The following is a 19,257-nucleotide window of genomic DNA, read 5'->3' on the forward strand; positions in this document are numbered from 1 at the left end:
GCACATTTGCAGGAGGGAGCCTAAAAGGAGGACCTTGAAGTTAAGACAATGTTTGGAGGGAGCCAGTATTCCCTAAATACCAGCTGCAGAAATCTCAGAGAAGGGATACATGGGAGGCTCCAGGGCAGCCTAGCTGGATGTGGGGGCTGGCAGGCAGGTGGGCACCTTCTCATCCAGGGCCTTGTGGTGCTCAAACAGTGACTTGAGGGCCTTCAGCACCTCCACCTCACTGGAGACTCCCGAAGGTGACTGGGCCTGGCGCTTCACCACAGTCATCCGCAGTGACCGTTCATGGCGGGACACCAGGCACTCCAGATGTTCCAGAAGCAGCTGGCAGGGAGCAAGGGAGGGTGAGAGGGAGGGCTGTAAGCATGTGCCCCAGGGGCTACAAGCAGGGTCCACGTGGTCCTCAAACAGACATGAGTACAGCCATCCCACTGTGAAAACACTGAAATACTTCCAAATGGGCACAGAGCTGCTGCCCCAGCTGATACTACCCAAGCTGGCTGCCCCGGCCTCTCCCCAGCACCCTGAGCTTTCTGTGAACCAGCAACTACAGGTGAAGAGCCCAGCACTGTTGGTTAAATGAGGTACTCTCACCCCAGGATGAGAAACAGGAGGAGGGAAGGATGGGGCTTGAGCTAGGACTGTGCCTGGCCCCACTCTTGCCTGCTCTCTTGGTCAAGGTGTTCACAACACACCCCCATACATGCACACACACACGCACACACACACACAAACAAACAAGGTCATCCCCACTTACCCGTGTGTTATTCCGTTCTGCTTTCAACTCTGATATCTCTTCCTCCCGCTCTAGAAGCTGTTCCCGACACATGCTCAGCTCCCGGGTTAAGGTGGCAAATTCCTGAAAACCCCCAAGGCCCCTCAGTGCTTGGGGATTCACCCCCAAAGCAGTGCCTTGCACGTGCAAGTCAGCGATGGGATCCTCTCACCCATCCCCTACTTCCACTACCTCCCCCACAAAATCCCAATCCATCCACACTGCAGGTCAGTAAACCTGTAGCTAGCATGTGCTTCCTCCAGAGGGGTCCACATCTCTGGGTCCTCCATGCATTCCATGTGTTAGAATCCAAGGGAACAGAGTTGTACACAAGAGTGAGAAAGTCACTGAGTCTGCTCTGCAGACCCTTCCCCATCCAGCTACCAATATGACCAGATCACATCCTCCCTCCCACTTGGCATTTCCATTTCTCCAGGAATTCAATGACATTTTATTTTAGAAACTGATGGAGGGGAGTTTCGCTTCTGGTTTGGTGGAGTAAAGTCCAAACAGAAACTGATGGATATGAAAGAGGAAAGAGAAGGCCCGGCACAGTGGCTCATACTTGTAATCCCAACACTTTGGGAGGCTGAGCCAGGCAGATCACCTGAGGTCAGGAGTTCGAGACCAGCCTGGCCAACATGGTGAAACCCTGTCTCAACTAAAAATACAAAAATTGGCCAGGCGTGGTGGCGCACATCTGTAATCCCAGCTACTCCAGAGGCTGAGGCAGGAGAATCACTTGAACCCGGGAAGCGGAGGTTGCAGTGAGCACCACTGCACTCCAGCCTGGGCAACAGGGTGAGCCTCCATCTCAAATAAATAAATCAGGGGGAAGAGAAAGAGGTTTTGAAGATAATGTCTGCATGAGTGACTCAGGGAGCTCTTCCAGCCCTATCCCAGGGCTTTGCAAACTGTAAGTAGTTGGTGAAATAAGCAGATCAAAGGACCTACCTACATAGGAGCAAGAGAGCATGCAGACCTGCCCAGTCAGGCTTTCTAGGAGCCCTGCTCAACCAAGCAAGGGCTGTGTCCCAGCTCCCAATGCCAAGGCACTTGCCCTGGCTTTACCAAATATCTATGTACCAAGTATCATTTCTAGAGGGATCCATTTCCACACTGTCAGCCTACCCTCCCACATCAGGACAAGCATACTGGGGTGACAGACTGCTCCCACATTCCAGGCTCATCATATCCTGTTTAGCTAAACATCACCTCCTTGCAGGGAGGTTTTCAAATGAGTGGCCCAAACTCTGTGGATGTCCGAGGTCAAAGAGCAATGCAACAGGCCTCACCCCTGTCCTAACCTGAAGCCTCCCTCACACACCAAGCATTGGTGACCAAAGGAAGAACTCCCAATCCCCTCTCATCACTCCAGACAGGGCAAAAGGGGCTAGAAGGGTTGTGGGAGGCGACAAGGGACAAGAGATGCCAGAGCATGAGAAACCATGAGCCTCTGACATTATTACTCAATTACTGCCTTTCTATCAGGGCCATGGCCAAAGGTGGTCAAGGTCAAGCATCTCACACTCCAGAAGCCCAGGCCTGATGATGCCTCATCCCTCAGCTTATGCACAAACACAGTCACACTTTCACAGGCACACACACTCAAGTACACATGCTTGTACCCAGAGACAGGGCTTGACAGCCTGCCACCTAGCCCTACACCATGACACCACCACCAAAAGGCTGGTGCTACCCCCCTCCTGGCCTCAAGCTCAGCAGCTGTCTTATCTCCCTCACCACAGGATATCTGTACCCTCCCTCCCACCTCTAACCTATCTGGCACACTGCTACCTACAAATCTCCCAAAGCACAATGCTGTCTACAAACACAGGAGACAGGGTTTCCTCTGTCACCCAGGCTGGAGTGCAGTGGCTCAATTTCAACTCACTGCAGCCTGGGCTCAGGTGATCCTCCCACCTCAGCCTCACGAGTAGCTGGGACCACAGGCATTTGCCACCATGCCCAGCTAATTTTTGGTTTTTTTGTAGAGATGAGGTTTTGTCACATTGTCCAGGCTGGTCTTGAACTCCTGACCTCAAGCAATCTACCTCAGCCTCCCAAAGTGCTGGGATTACAAAGTGCACCCAACCTACAAATACAAACTTCTTATCCTGGTTTTCAAACTTCTCTCTCATGTCATTTCCATATTCCCTAAGACCCAGTCAACCTGGATCACCTGCTGTTTCTCCATTTTTTTTCTTTTTTTTTTGAGACAGAGTCTTGCTCTGTCACCCAGACTGGAGTGCAGTGGCACGATCTCGGCTCACTGCAAGCTCCACCTCCCAGGTTCATGCCATTCTCCTGCCTCAGCCTCCTGAGTAGCTGGGACTACAGGCACCTGCCACTAGGCCCGGCTAATTTTTTTTTTTTTTTTTTTTTTTCTTCTTAGTAGAGACGAGGTTTCACTGTGTTAGCCAGGATGGTCTCAGATCTCCTGACATCATGATGTGTCCGCCTCTGTCTCCCAAAATGCTGGGATTCCAGGTGTGAGCCACCACGCCCAGCCTCACCTGCTGTTTCTAAACACCGGTGTGCCTTCCTAATATCACATCTTGGCTCAGTGGACTCCCTCCCCCTAGAAAACCTCTGTCACCACCTGATGAAATTGTAATCATCCTTCAAAGCCCATCTCAAAGGATAAAGCCTTGCTGGGAGCTGTCCAGACTCCCCATGGGGAGGCTCTCTCCCTCTCCAGAAAGCCATTTGGAGGAGTGGTCAAGAACACCAACTTGGGAGCCCATCATTCAACCACAAATATTTGTGAGCACCTATCACATACCAGGTCCTGTGCGGGTCACTGGGGATATAGTGACAAGAAAGACACAACCCCTGCCGTCATGACACTTCAGTGTGGGAAGTCGAGTAGGCCTGGGATCAAATCTCAGCTCTGCCCCTGTTAGCTGCATGACCTTGAACAAGTTACCTAACCTCTCTGAGCCGCATTCTCTGATCTGTAAGACAGAGGTAACAGTCCTCCCTCCAGGTGCTGGTATGAGAGTCAAATGAGCCAATGTATAGAAAGCACTTAGCCCAAGCCCATCAAAGGCAGTTATTTTTATCACTGATACTGTGCTTAATAACCCTTTTGGGCCTCTCTTATCTTCCTCTGCATTCTCTCCGGTCACATGGGTTGTATGTCTCCTTCCTAGTCTATGAGCTCCTTGGGGGCAGGAACTAGTTCATTCACTCTAGGGCAAGTTCAGAGCCTCGTGCACAGTGAAAGAGGAGGGCCCCACCTGCCCACCTGGCTGCTTCACCAGGGCTCCATATTCTTGTCCACTAAGCATCACTTTTGCGTAAGAAACTCACCCACCCAGGCCCAGCCCTGGTACTCTTCCCCACACACCGGCAAGGGCCTGGCACTGAGGCTTGAGCTCTTCGGCTCCTCAGGGCTGCTTCCCCAACCCCAGCAGCATCCCCACTGGGTCAGGGTAGGCTATGCCACGTGTCCAGAGCTGGCTTCCAATACCCATCTCTCTGCTCATACGAGGGGCGGAGAGGGCTGGATGCTCCCACAGTCAGTGTGAGCACTGTCTCACAGACACACAACCCCCAGCCCTTTCTGGGCCTGGTTATTAGGCAGAATTCACAGTTTCTTTGACAAGCAGAAGCTAAACAGCCCAAGAACCAAACCTTCTAGGCTCCCACTCCCTCCTGCATCCCCAGAGCATGTGCCATGCCTAGAATATCTACCAAGTGGGTGATAAGCAGGCATCAGAAGGGAGCTCCCAGGCCAATGCAGTGAGGGAGAAATAGGTGCGGTGGTGAGAAACTTGGCCTCTCCAGGCACTTAGCCCCAGGCTCAGTTCCCACCTCCACCACACACTACCTGGATGGCCACGAACAACTTACTCATCTCCCCGAGCTTTAGTTCCGTGATTTGTACAATAGGACGATGGTGGTAATAGCACCAACTTCAGGGTTATAAGAATTTAGTGGGAGAATCCTTACAAAGTGCCTGGTCCACAGAAAGGACACAGTACACGAGACTACAGGACAGCTAGTGGCTGTGCTGTTGAGGAGTGCGAGACAGGATGTCAAGACATCCGGCCGCTAGACTCAGCTCTGCCCATCATCTTCCATGTGATATCTCTTGCTTTTTTCATCTATGCAGTAATGGAGATGGATGAGATGATCTCTAAGGCTTCACCCGTCTCTACTGTCTGTGATTCCCCACCCGCCACCTCCAAGAACAAGGCACTGGAGAGAAGTAGGCAGGGAGGAGGTTTCTTTCCAGTCTAGGGTGCCACCTACTGGCCGCTTGGGCTCACTGCAGCTGGCACCTATGGTTGCGTTTTTCTACCCACATCAAATTCCATCCATTTCTCCAGGGGAAACCAATTCCAGACTGAGGAGCTTGGAAGTGACAGGGAAAGAATTCAAGTAGAGAGAGGAAGGAGAGTAAATGCTTGGTTAATTCCAATTGTTGATATGCAAATAGATGCAGATGAGCTGAGGGCCCAGTGGATCTAGCAGGGCTAGGGGAGGGAAAGGGGTTAAGGGAGACGCAGGCCTTAGGGCCTTACCTGGGGGAGGGCAGAGTTAAGGTGGCGCTGGAGCTGGTCCCGCTCATGTAGGGCATCCTGGAGCCGGCTCTGCGTGGCCGCCAAGGTCTCCTGACTCTCCCGAAGAGATTCCAGCAACTTCTCCCGCTCATCCAGCATGTTCACCATCAGCTGCTCAAAGTTGGCGTCAGCATCGGCGCCATGAGGGGGCCCCAGGGGGTCCCCCTCATTGATTGTGGGCATCACCTCACACATGGTGGGGGAGGGCAGGGCCTTCTCAGCGTCAGGGGACAGGGAGGGACTCACAGGGTTGGCACCTCCAGGGGAACCCAGTGCATGGGTCTCAGAGTGGGCAGTGCCAGGTGAGTGGACAGGTGGGCAGGGGCTTCTCCCATAGCATCAGTTGCTTTTGCTCTGAAAGGGGCCTGGGGTCTGGAGTGCCCCTGTGGAACTGAGCCAGAAGGCCTGGCTTAACTTCTCAGGGCTGGGGCTGGGTGCCCTGTGTCCCCAGACATGCAGACAGCAGCCGAATGTGGCCATGACAGGCAGGGAGAGCAGGGCTGGAAGATGGCCCTTCTCTTAGACTGAGCGCCTGAGGCTGGCAGAGTCCCAGCTGGATCTAGCGACACCCATCGTTTCTGGAGGGCAGTGTGTCTGTGGGAAAAGAGACTGCTATGAGTACCAACTGGGTAGAGAAGGGCATCGGGGAGGGGGTGGAGCAGAGGAGACAGGACCTGAACTAGAAAGTGGAGGAGAGGGAAGTGCTGGCGCATGCCCCTTTTCCAGGCTTACTCACTCTGATGGCACCTCCTTAGTTCTCCCAAGGAATGCACATGCCTACTGCCCAGCCTCTGCCTCCCCCTGCTCTCCACAGCTGTCAGAAGTGCAGCCGCAGTGGCAGTGGTTCCCCTACCCACGTGGCTCACTGGCCAAATATAGAAATGATTCGGTCAGTGGCAGGGGAGCAGCCGGCAGAATGCCCAGAGTCCTCCTGAGACCTGGGGGTGGGAGGGGAGGAAATAGGGTCTCTGTGCCACCCCCAACATTTTCCCCATCACTTAAGTCAACCAAGCAAATGCAAATGGGTAGAAAGGACTCTCAGTGGGAGTGGCTGTGAGTCCTAAAGGCTGGACCTCTTGGGGTCACAGGAAACAGGGGCAGAGTAGTTCCTGCCCTGGACACTGGCACAACATGGCTAAGGGTTTGCAGAGGCACAGACTGGGTACTGGGGCAGGCAGAGAGCCCTGACCTGCTGCATTGCCCATAATTCAGGGAGGAGGCTCTGGCTCAAGTCATTCCCCACTTCCAAAACCTGCCAAGGAGGACAGCACACAGGCCTGGCAGACAGCAGGCTTGGATTCTGAGTTCACAGCCTCCTACCTCTGGCAGGGACTGAATGATGGAAAGGAACCCAGGGGTGATGTAGAGGTGCGGGGTGCCACTCTCCTAGGGTGGGGCTACAGTGTGGCCCCTATCATGGCTGAGAATCTGCTCCCTCGGCATCATTACCCATTGCTGACACCGCAGAACCCACCAGCGAGGTCAGTTAGCATGTGCGCAACCTGGCTCTGCTGATACGCTGAGCCTGGCACAGGGGCCCAATGGTCAGAGCAACGGAAGCCAGCGATGAAATAACGCGGAAGTAACGAGAAAGGCCACGTGCAGCTGGGGATTTCTCTGCCTACAATCAGATTCCAACCTCCCTGTCCACATTAGAAAGCTACCACCTGAGTCGTTTTTCAGGGAGGACTGTCTTCAGAGGCCCCAGTAGAAGGAGAGAAGGGGTGTGAAGCCCCCAGCACAGCAATGGGCACACTGGAGGTGGCCCAAAAATGACGTTTTCCCTCCTTTCCTTCTCTTTTATCTTATGGGAGACGCTAGGAAAGCCTTCTGTCCACCCTCAGGGTGAGAAGAACAGGCAGACTAGGAGGGTCAGGGTGGACAGGAAGCATCAGGATCCAGTGTGAGGTGAGAGGTCAGACACTGCACAGGCCTGTGGCAGGACTGAACCCAACAGGGGAACGGCTGGCCTCTCCTACCTGGACCCCCTCCCCAGAGTACTAATGCTCCAGGCAGAAATAGGGGAAAGGAAGAGGGAGACTGGGGAGCAACACGGGGTCTAGATCCAAGGAAAGTTAGTGCACCAGCTTGAAAATTCAGAGCTCACACTCACAGCCCTTCCCAGGGGGGCTCAGAAGTGCAAGCAGGCATGTGGGCATGCACACACACACGCACTGAGACAGAAACACAGAGACCTAGAACAGATACACACATGGCCACATACACACTCCCATGCATAGAAACTGGACATAGAAACTGGACACAAACTCTGGTCAAGGGGATCCTTCCCAAACCAGATGGCCACTGTGGAGGGCAGGGTCCCAGAAGGCTACAGAAGTAAAAAGTAGAAGCTTGGTCTGCCCCCTCCTTTCCCCAACACTGCTGCTCCCAGGGCAGCCTACTCACACCTCCCTGCCCCTCAGAGCAGCTGTGAGTGGAGAGGAGGGGCTACTGCCCCAGTCTGTCCAGAGCTGCTGTCTCCCTGAGGCTGAAAACAGCCGTTCCCCCAATTCTCCCATCCACCATGCCCAGGCCCCTCCACCCTGAATGCTCCAGCCCTGAGACTGAAAGGCCATATGGCCCCAGCCTACCTCCCCAAGTTCATCCACATCCAGGCACACTGCCCCCTCCCCCCATATTCCCCCACCCCTCCACACACACCAAGATGCCATGAGAGGCCAAAAGAGAAGACTAGGCTGGGGAAGTGGCCCCTTGTGGCAAAGACTAACTTTGGAGAAGACTGTAGTGTGCCAGGAAGGAGTTTAGGTACCCCAGGAATGACCCCAGCCCAGCAGATCCCCAGGCAGCCTGCAGCGTAGCATATAGGAAGAAGCCCAGAGCAGGGACTCAGGAGACTAGGGTACAGTCCTGCCACAGACCAGCTGGGTGACCTCAGGCTTGTTACCACCTACTGAGGCTTTGGCTATAAGACAAAACCCACAACCCTGGTTTTGCCTACCTTAGAGGGATGAGCTCATGGCTAGGCCGTAAATGAAGAGTAGAAAGCACCCTGTGATTGCATGGAAGTGTGAATTACCTTAGTGCTGGCCGCCTGTGGGTGGAGTTTTTAAAGCTTCTTACAGGAAAGGGACTGGAGAAGTTCTCAGGAAGGCAGAACAGAACCTCGGGCTGCCCACTGTGAGGTACTGGCTATCTGGTACAACCTGGCCTCCCCAAATCCTCCTGGTCATTTTAGCAACTGAGAAGCTGGCTTTGGTTGCTTCTCTTCTCACTAGCCCCTTCCTGGCCTCTCTCTAAACCAGGTGCCAGGGAGCAACTCCACCTCCCCTGGCCAAATGGCATCATGTAGAGTTGGTCTGGAGATAGCCCAGAGAGGACTGCCAGGCAGATGCCCCTGAGATAACTGTCCAGGACCTCCTGCCCCTGTCCTGTCCGCTGCACAGGCACAGTGAGCAGAAGGGGGCCCCAGGACAGCCACATGGGGCATCTGGCTCCTTCCGGCTCCTTCTGGCTCCAGGGCCATCTTTAAATAGCGCAATTATCATCTCGGCCTAACAGAAGCCTCCTCAACTCCCGCACAATTTCTAAGTAACACTCACAGGTCCTGATTCAGAGGCGAAAGCTGCCAGTCCCCAAAGCAAGCATTTGCAAGGGGCTTTGCCGGGGAGGAGTGTGGGCAGGCTGTGAAACAGCAGAAGAGGGCTCAAGAGTGAGTGGGTGTGAGTGTGCGTGTAGGGGGTGGGGGATTAGACAAAAAGTAGGCCTTGGGCCTTCAGAAGCACAGAAGAGGCAACTTGGGGGCCTCTTTGGCATCCCAAAAGTCACCCCCACCTTTTCCTAACACACAGGAGGGATGGGCACTTGGGTCTGTTGTTCTGGCTGGCCCCACACACAGGCCTGGCTCCCTCCTGCCTACCAGATGGCAGGCCCGGCCATGGAGAGAGCTGGACAAGGGTAAGGCTGCCAGCCCCTGCGGAGACCACAGCCCGGGGCAAGGCTGCTAGGAGCGTCTGAGGGGCTATTCAGCTCGGCAAAAATGGAGCCTCCAGGTGGCAGCTATGAGGGAAAAGGGGAGGGTCAGACACCCGTCCGACTGGAGGTCGGGGGAGGATCTGAGGAAATGCGGAGGGCGGGGGTCTTCCAGAAAAATAACGGTCGCCAGAGCTGCTATGAGTCACTCACATTTACCATGTGCCCAGCACTGTGCTTCCAAATGGTATGAATTATTTTAATCCTCATAATTATTTGCAAGGAAGATGTAATTTTTCTTCCCATTTCACAGAAGTGAGAACTGAGATGCAATGTCATGTAACCAAGTCTATGCAGCTAGTGAAATGAAGAACCAGGATTCAATTCGTCTGTCTCATGCCAAAGAAGGGTAGAAGAAGGAGGAAGAAGAGAGAGGGTAAAGACAACCCCTTCAGACTTCATGTCTCCTCCAACAAACCTTCCCCACCCTCATCAGGGTGATGGCAGCCGGAGGACAGCTCCCCTCAGCCTTCCCTGTCCCTCTCCTCCTCCAGCCTGGGGGAAGGCCTCTGCAGAGCAGCCAAGATGGTCATGAGGCCTGCAAGGCCCCGTCCTCCATGCACCCAAATCTCTGCTCCCAGCCCGCAGCTGGTTCCACAGCAAGTTGTAGGCAGCTTCCCTGAGTTCCCCCTCACTGCCCCCGACTCCCATAGGCACTGCAGAAACAGACACTCTTGGGAGCCCTCATCCTTGGGACTCTCAGACACTCTCCCCGCCGTGGGCCTGCAGCCCAGCTGCCCATGCCTCAGGCTGCCCAGAAGTTTCTCCTTCTTCCCTGTCCAGCTCTGCACCCCCAGAAGCCTGGCCCTCATTCATCCTCTCCTCCAGAAATCCAGCCCCACCTCCTCTCCTGCTGCTCCCTAGCCCTTCCCTAGCCCTGCTCACTGAGGCCTGTTTCCAGGGCCCACCTATAGCTCCTGTTCGTCCAGCTCCTCACTGGTCTGCCTCTCATCTCCCTTTCCATGTTGGTCTAATGAGCTTAGATCACCCTGCTAAGCTCATCTCAAACACCACTTCCTCCATGGAGTCTCTTCTGATCCCTCCAATGTGTGAGATCTGCCTTCCGCTGAGCCAGCACTGCCCTCTAGTTATACCTCTGTTCATGGGACTTCTCTTACTTCACATCATCTCATCTGTAGACCCATCTCTGAGTACTCTAACACAGGGCCCTAACACACATGGAACTGAACAGACCTGTGCTGACGGTCATTCCAGGGCAGTCCATCCCTGACTGACTTCAAAGAAGGGGAACTCCAAAACAGGACTGACATGGCCACCTTCTAGGTTCAAGTGATTCTCCCACCTCAGCTTCCTGAGTAGCTGGGATTACAGGCGCCCGCCACCACATCTGGCTAATTTGTTTTTTGTTTGTTTGTTTGTTTTTGTATTTTTAGTAGAGATGGCATTTCACCATTTTGGCCAGGCTGGTCTTGAACTCCTGACTTCAGCTCTCCGCCCACCTCGGCCTCCCAAAGTGCTAGTATTACAGGCGTGAGCCACCACACTCGGTCTGAAAATTAAACCTTCTTGAGAGCAAGATGGGGGCTGCTCCTGTCTTGAAAGGCAGACTCCAGAGCAGCTAATGATTCCGAAGGCTGTCATGCCCACTGACCATGCAGGTGACCCTGGGAAGATCCTGAATCTCTCTGAGCTTCCATTCCCCATATCCTCTGTGAATGGGGATGATAACAGTACCCACCTCAGACAGCTGGGACACAGGATGTCTACAGTCAGCCTACACAAAGTGCTGAGATCAGCACCCAGCAACACTCCGTAAGTGTTAATGAACTCTCAGCACCCTAGGCTCCCAGAGCGCCTCAAGTCTGGGCCCAGTGAACTACAATAAGAAAATTAAACATCTATTCTGGCTACAGGAAGCCATTCCCAGCAAAAAAACTCTCGGAAGAGCCCTACTTAAGAGTTTCCACTGCTAGCCACAGATCCCTTCAAAAGCATCCAGTTCTCTGGGCCCCCGACACGACTAGCAGTGAGACTTTACCCCTCTGTGCTTCAGGTTCCCAAGTCTGGAAAAGGAACACTGTAACATACAATACACTCTAGCGTTCTCACAGGTTGTCATGAGGCTCAAAGAGGTAACAGACATGAAACAGTTCTAAGTATAAAATGCCGCCCAAGCACAGGTTAGCACCAGCTTCTGAATACACTAAGCCTCCTAATGCCAGGCTCATTCAGGGGACATGGAAGGAAGCATCTGTTCAGACAGGCTCCCCTGGGCCTGAGTCTGTGAAGCCCAGCTCTCCAGCTGCTCCCCAGGAGTTAGACATGGACCACTTCTTCCCAAGACATGGCCTATCACTTGAGTGAGCACACAACTTACTGTCCATACCAGGACTCTCTTGGTTTACAGGGTCATGGTTTAGACAGTAAACCACTGTTAACAATCACACCAGAACACAGGTTTCACCTGGCCATATGGTCACCCTTGTCATTGCCACCCTAGGAGGACTAATGTCAAAACTAATGGGGAAGGCCGGGCATGGTGGCTCATGCCTCTAATCCCAGCACTTTGGGAGGATGAATTGGGAGATTGCTTGAGCCCAGGAGTTCAAGACCAGCCTAGGCAATGTGGTGAGACATCCTCTCTACAAAAAAAAAAAAAAAAAAAAAAATTAGCTGGGCACAGCGGCATGCATCTGTAGTCCCAGCTACTCAGGAGGCTAAAGTGGGAGGATCACTTAAGCCTAGGAGATGGAGGCTGCAGTAAGCCAAGATCACACTGCTTACTCCAGCCTGGGTGACAGAGTAAGACCCTATTTCAAAAACAACAACAAAAAAAAAAACCAGCGGGGAAGGGAGAATTACAAGCCTCTGAGCTCCCACCCGCAAATAGTTCCTCTTCTGAAATACCCAAAATTATAGACATCACACCTACCTCTTTAACTTAAGACTGGGGTTTGCAAGCTAAGCTTTATGACAAAGTACCTTTAGGGGCAGTCCAGGGCCAAAAGGAGGGTGAAGAGGTGTGACAAATTCAAAAGGCTCTAAATTCCCTTTTCTTACTTTAATCCCATCAACTGCAAATCTGTCCGTTTTATGGGACATCTGATTAAGGTTTCAATCGTATAAAAGGATTCCAAGTCCATGAAGAGGTTAGAAAATCCCTAGTTTAAATATCGTCTACAGAAGGCCCCTGCTTTTAAAAAAAAAAAAAAAAAAAACAACGTTCTCAGAAAGGCTGTACATCAGTGCAACAATGACAACCCTGGGAATGCTACACAAGTAACACCAGGAGCCAACCAACTATTTTCCACACTCCAAATGTCTAATAGAGATCATATAGTTACCAAGCCAAAATATGATTCTGCACCACCGAACACAGACACAGCTTTTGCTAAACTTACATCATTAAGTACATTCCCAGAGAAAACTCTAGGCATCTTCTGCTAATCAGAGCCATTAATCAACACAAATGTCCTCAAATAATGTTTGCAGAAGAAGAAACAAAGTAATAAGCATGGCAAATTTGGAGAATAAAAATATTTCAAAACTAGGGATCCATGTGGGACAAATGTTAAACACGATCCTCAAAGTCACTGCATTCGTAGAACAACCCATCAGATTAGGGAGCCATCGCAGAGCAGAGAAGAGGATGGTCCAGAGTGCTAATAGGCACCAGGTGTAAAAAGTCCAGAGTACAGAACTGCAGGTAGGAATGTAGGCATCACACAAAATGTGCATTTGTATGTGGTCACAGAAGTGGAGGGCAGTATGAAAAGAGAATGGGGGGGTGTCATGTGTCTTCATGCAACAGAATGTGTGTGTCATCGTGAGAATGCATGGTATATATGTGTGGCAAAAAGGAAGAGAAGCCAGCACAGTAGTAGTTCATACCTCGGGCATAAGCCCTGGGCTCAGTAGCACTTTGGAAGGCCAAGGCAGGGAGATTGCTTAAGCTCAGGACTTTGAAACCAGCCTGGGCAACATGACAAAACCCCATCTCTACTAAAAATACAAAAACTAGCTGGGCATGGTGGCATGCACCTGTAGTCCCAGCTAATAGGGAGGCTGAGGTGGGAGGATCACTTGAACACAGGAGGTTGAGGCTGCAGTGAGCCATGATCATGCCACTGCACTCCAGCGTGGGCAATAGGGAGAGAGAGGGGGAAAGGGGCAGAGAGAGAGCGTGTGTATGTTGTGTGTATGTCTGTGTGTAAAGTTATGGTCATAAGTATGGTGTCCTGAGAGCATAAGCATGAGAGCAAGTAGGTGTATAGACTCATGACAGTGTGTAGATGTGTGTGGTCATAAGTACATCAGGGCTCATGACTGCATATAATTGTGGTCATGAGAACACACGTGTGGGTACACAGCCATGACAGTAAATGTGTATGGTCATACATGCACAAGCACCTGGGATTCATAACATCACACATGCTCACAGGAGCACATGGGGGCTGTGAGAGCTTGTGCCAGTATGCGTGTGTGATCATGAAAGTGTATTGGTGGTCATGAGACAGTGTAAGTCCATGTGTGGCCTTGAACCTGTGTGAGAAGGTATGAGCGAGAGAGGAGGGAGGGATGGGGTGATACTGAAAGAATGAAAGCTCCACTAGCTCCAGGTGCTCTGCCCCAAAGTAGGACCAAAAATTTGGGGCGCTCCACAACTAGCCTAGTTTGAGCTGAAGTCATGGAACTGGGGCCACCCCAACTTTCTACCTACCCCCACCCATCGGGGATGCACTGCACCATCTCCCAAGCCCAGGCCTCCATGTCCATGAGATTGCTGGGGTCGCCCCCCTGCATGTCCCAAAATGCTCACTCCTCACAGAACAGCTCAGGCAAAGCTCCAGGCCCGGCCCCACTCCCCAGGCCTCCAGTCCCAGCAGCGCTCCTCTAGGCCAAAGGAGAGCCATCTTCTGAAGCAGCTGCTGAGGCCCTCTCCCAACCAGCCTCACCCCACAGCTGGACTCAGAAGGGCTCTCGGAGGTCACAAAGGCCACCTCCCACCCTGTGTGGGAGTTTCTTTCACAACATCCCTGGCAGCCCAGTCTTGACCTGATTATCCTTCAGGAACAAGGAGCTCACTATCAAATGAGGAAGGTTTCATCGTTCTACGGAAGCTTTTTCTTCCATTGAATGGAAAACCCATCTCTCTTTGAAATGACAGTTATCTATCTGAAGACAGTGGCCATGAAGGCACATCAAGTAGATCTCTAACTTTTGAGCATTCAACTCTAACAGCTGGGTGAAATAAGCAATAAAGGCCTCTAAAATCAAATCGGCTATTTCATCTGACACTTTACTACAAAATTATATTGTGCATATGTACTCTTTGTAAAATCACTGTACAGTAGTATATACAGTATATATTTACATAATATAAAATACATATATATCATACTATACATTCATATTACTGTTCAGGGTTATAAACCCATTTGCCATGCTTTATGAGAGACTGGGGAGTTTTCACTTCATCTACTGCCCACAGCATCTAATGCCCCCACAGGGATGTAACACCAGTGTCCTGGGTCCCCAGATGTTTCGCTGCTCCAGGTTAAATATCTCCAGTGGCAAGGAGGCCCTGCTTCATGGAACTCGGGATCAGAAGACAGACCTCTTCAATTCAATCCAACAATCACTTACTGAGTGATTTCCATGCATCCGATACTGTTACGAAAGCAAAAGACATGTAAGACAGAAAGTCCACAGGCTACTTGAGAGAACACAGATACACATGTAATCACTGGACAGCAGTACAGAGAAGCACGTGACCAAACACTCAGTCTCTGGCACAGTCAGGGGGTCAGTGCTGAACACCACTTGGAGTTTGAACAACTGAATTACCTGGTGGCAGCTTCTCCTCCAGCTCTCTCAAAACGAAGCAGCCCCAGCCAAGGCCTCTCAGTCACCAAGTGAAAGGCAGGTGGCTACTACATGCTAGAGCTGACTTCACCTCGGGGGATGGAGATACCTGAAGGAGGCCCTGAGGTTGCAGCACCTGAGCCTCTCTGAAAGCAGAGCAATGAGCTGGGCAGCAATCGTGCTTCTTGTGCCAGCAGCCAGGCAACAAGCGGGGAGGCCTCAGGCTCAGCCCAGCCCTGGAGTCTCCTGCCATCCTCGCTTAGAGCTCCTTCCCCCACTGCTGTTTCCCCCACCAGCGCTGTCCCTGTGACATTCTCAGTTGCCTCAGGCCCCTCCCAGTATAGCAAATGCAGAGGGTCCCCTAGAAGCAGCCCCTTCCACAGTACATCGAGGACCATGGTCCCTCGGAATCCTCCACTCTGCTGGCCACCCGAAGTGCCACGCTCCTGTGAGCCAGCACCGTATGCCCTCCAGAGCTAATTATAGGTCAGTGAGCTAGCAGGCCAGAGGGGGACAGATGGTGACTTCATGTGGCTGCAATACACACTTGTCCCTCCCTCTGACCCCACTCCCTCCCCTCCATTTCTCTCAATTCCCTACGTGGGACCCAGACTTTGAGGCAGTTTTCACTCCCTCAATCCTCCCTGCTCCCCACCACTTCTCCTCTCCAACACAAGCACAAGCACACACACTCACGCATGTGCACACACATGCACGTGTGCACATACACGCACACACACCCCTCCATACCACTCAATTGCCATGCCTTGTTTCTACAGTAACTCACCTATGGAGCCAACACAGTAGGGCCTAAAGCCCAGGGGAGAATGTCCTTGGCATTCGAAGGCCTCGGCTAGCCGCCCGTATCTTAAAACCCCCTTAGCACCCAGCTCCCTGGCCCTGCTAAGCCTTCATCCCCACCTCATCACCACCACAGCCTGACTACTCATTCTCTTGCCTAGCTCTAGCTCTGCCATCCTCGGAGGCTCCATGAGGAACTACAAGCCATCCCTGACAACTCTTTCCAACTCTAAGATTTCAGCAATCAACTCAGAGACGAGACCCAGGAGCCTGGCTGCCTGCCATGCCCTGCCCCTCCAGCCCTCCTTTACAGCCCAGCAGCCAGACCTCATGCACTGCACAGTTCTGACATCATGACATGCTCAGCAGCACAAACCCCAACCCCACTGGACAAGAATTCCCTTCCACGCCCTCCTCCCCCACACTCTTCCATCTTCCAGAGATGGCGTCTCCCACAACGCAGAGTGTCTAGGACATTCTTGGCCCCCAATAACCATTTTGTCATTCACTATCTCCTTACTTTGAGATACCATTTATCCCAGGAAGCCTCCTCAAACCTCAGGACAAAATCTGAGAAAATAACCAAGGAAAATCATTCAAGCTGCCCTTTTGCTTAGGCAGCTTCCCTGGGACTACCTGGCCAGTTAATAGTGGTAGGGGGTGTGTAGGCTGCAGTCTAGTTCAGACAGCTGCTTGAAAGTACGTGGACACAGTTCTTTCTTTTTCTAATCCAACAGTAATGTAACAGAATGGGGGTGGGGGGTGAGGGAGGTGTTAACAGAATACCTACTATGTGTGCCTACTATGTGTACCTTTCAGCTGCTCCGTGGCTGTAAATTGCCTTCAGAAGACCTAGCACCGAGCATAGTATCCGGCAGATAGTAGGTGTCCAATAAATGTTTGCTGGATGTTGAACAAAGTACTAGGTACCAGATCCAACAACTCTGGAAAGGACTATGGGAAATCCCCGGAACCTGGCTCCTGGAGAGGACCCTTAAGCGCACACCAGGAGGGGATCTCCCTGCTAAGCAAAGGCTCCTTAACCACTTGCTCTCCACACAGAACAGCCTCAACTCTTCCGCTCCTCTGATGGAAACTACCAGCACACCTCTCCTCAAAGGTGACATCAGCGCCTAGTGGCACCTTGTCCTGGATCCCTCTTCCTTCTCAAAAAAAACCACCTACACCATGTCTCCAAGTCCTCCAACCCGACCTCTCTCTTCCCACCCACCATCAAAACCTCAAAATCTGTGCTAGAAAACATCCCTACTGCATGGACGTAAGTCAGCACCCCACTCCCACCCTCCAGTTCAGGCACCTCTATTCCAGCCCTCTTTTCCTGTTGCGCCCACCCCTGTCGCCACCCCCACCAGGCCTCGGGTTGGCCGCTCCTTCCACCCCACCGCCCTGGCACTGCGGAGATGGGGGCATCTCTGCCACAGACTGAGGCTGGCAGTTCGAGGAATGGAGAGCTAGCAACAGGAACAGGGGTGCTATGAGGAACGCGGGAAGGATTAAGACCCCCGCGAAGAGCGAAGACCTCAGCTCCTCAGAAGCGCGTCCCTAAAGGAGTGGGGTTAGCCTCGGAGCCGAGAGGCGCTTTTTCTGACTCTCCTGGAGGGGAAATGGGGGCGCAGTCTGCTCCGTTCCCACCGGGAGATTCGCCAACTCGGCCCCCTCCCCCGAAGCCGATGGAGCAGAGGGCGCACCCCACACCCTCCCCGCAGATCGGGCATCGCCCCCATCTTCACCCCCAAGGGCACAGGGCACCGCAAAGGCTGGCGAGGGGCGGCGGGGGGAGCCGTACCGACGCCTGCCGGAGACAGCACATGGGGAGTCAAAAAGGGCTGTTTCCTGAGGCACGATAGACGAGACCCCTCCCCAAACTGTCGAGGGGAGTTGGAGGTGGGGAAAAGACGCATCCTACCCCAGTCCAAGCTCTGGGCGCTCACCTGCCTGCAAATGCCGAAGGCCAGGCAGCTAGGCTCGGAGGCAGCAGGGAGCCGCCCCCGACCGGTGCACACCGACACGTCCTAGAACCGAGCCGGCGCCGAGGTAGCTGCAACCTCCGCCGCCCAAGCGCCCGGCCGCGAAGCCCCGCCCCCTTCCTCCGTGGACAACCCCCCCCAAGCTCCGCCCCCTGGGCGGGGCCAGGCTGCCGCGCCCGAGGCCACGCCTCCCGCCCCCAAGCGCCTCCGGTCCCGGCACGTGACGAGAGCGCCGCTTTGAGGCTGCGCGCCATCTTGGTTCAGCCTCGGAGGTGGCAAAGTGCCAGGGTTTTACCCTGCAGGAGGAGGGTCTCAGGTCACAGGAGTACTGCCAACATTCTGCCCCCTCCCTCTGAACTCGCCCCTGTTCCGAGTCTAACAGCCTGTTCCCTAAATTGGCCTTAGTCTCGGCCTTGTAACTGTTGTCAATAGTTTGCTACCTTTCACACTTGCTCTCTCCTGTCCATTACTTGCTTTTCTTTTGATCGCACCCGTTTTTTAAGTGGGGAAACTTGATATCCAGATACTACATCTGTAGTATGCAGTTCAGTGAATTGTGTCGCTTGCCTTCAGGCACCTGGCTGTTCTAACACTGTTACTACAAAATGGTTTGTCTATTACATATACATAGTATGAAAACAAGTCTCAAATGCCAGAATTACTGACTGACAAATTTTAGCTAAGCCTCTCCATTTTCCTGAATTGCTCCCTTACCCTGCCCCCTGTGGCTATTAATGCATCTTTTCCATCTGCTTTGTGAAGTTTCATCACAGTGTGCCTACTCAATCCTTTACCAATACCCAGTAAGCACCACTAAAAGTGTGAACAATTTTCATATACATGCAATGTGTTCACGTGTATGTATTTATAGACATATACAGAGCATGTTCTGTATCAGCAGCAAATGCCATAGCTGAGATCAATGACACATACAACCTTCTCTCATTTAACTTCCACCCTATATATTCACCATTTGGCATAATTTCCTTGCGTCTCTTTGAAGACAGGGAAATCTGGGTAATTCTGATCTGAGGGGTGGTAAGTGAAGCTAAATTGGTGAATTTGAACAACACAGCCTTCAACTGCATAGGGCCACTTACATGCAGATTTTCTTCCTTCCCCGCCACCCCTGAGACAGCAAGACTACCCCTCCTCTTCTTACTCGTCAGCCTGCTCAACATGATGACCCACTTAATGAACAGTAAAGATATTTTCTCTTCTTTATGATTTTCTTCATAACATTTTTTTCTCTAGCTTATTTTATTGTAATAAGGTATATACTACATATACAAAATACACA

The 19,257-nt window shown here is 52.4% G+C and overlaps 1 protein-coding gene across 2 annotated transcripts in view; it reads right to left on the minus strand.

Moving 5' to 3' along the window:
* Positions 1–18,030, minus strand: part of PPFIA4 (PTPRF interacting protein alpha 4) — a 52,725-nt gene extending 34,695 nt beyond the window's left edge. For both annotated transcript variants that reach the window (XM_025384911.1, XM_025384903.1), the window contains exons 1-4: positions 17,922–18,030; positions 5,314–5,946; positions 764–865; positions 166–330 (exon numbers count right to left, since the gene is read on the minus strand). In XM_025384911.1, the coding sequence (XP_025240696.1) occupies positions 166–330; positions 764–865; positions 5,314–5,547 (501 nt within the window). In that variant the 5' untranslated portion in view covers positions 5,548–5,946; positions 17,922–18,030. The remainder of the gene's footprint in view (positions 1–165; positions 331–763; positions 866–5,313; positions 5,947–17,921) is intronic.
* Between the last annotated feature and the right edge of the window lie 1,227 nt (positions 18,031–19,257).

The sequence above is a fragment of the Theropithecus gelada genome, chromosome 1, assembly GCF_003255815.1.
Source record: "Theropithecus gelada isolate Dixy chromosome 1, Tgel_1.0, whole genome shotgun sequence".
Lineage (NCBI taxonomy): Eukaryota > Metazoa > Chordata > Mammalia > Primates > Cercopithecidae > Theropithecus > Theropithecus gelada.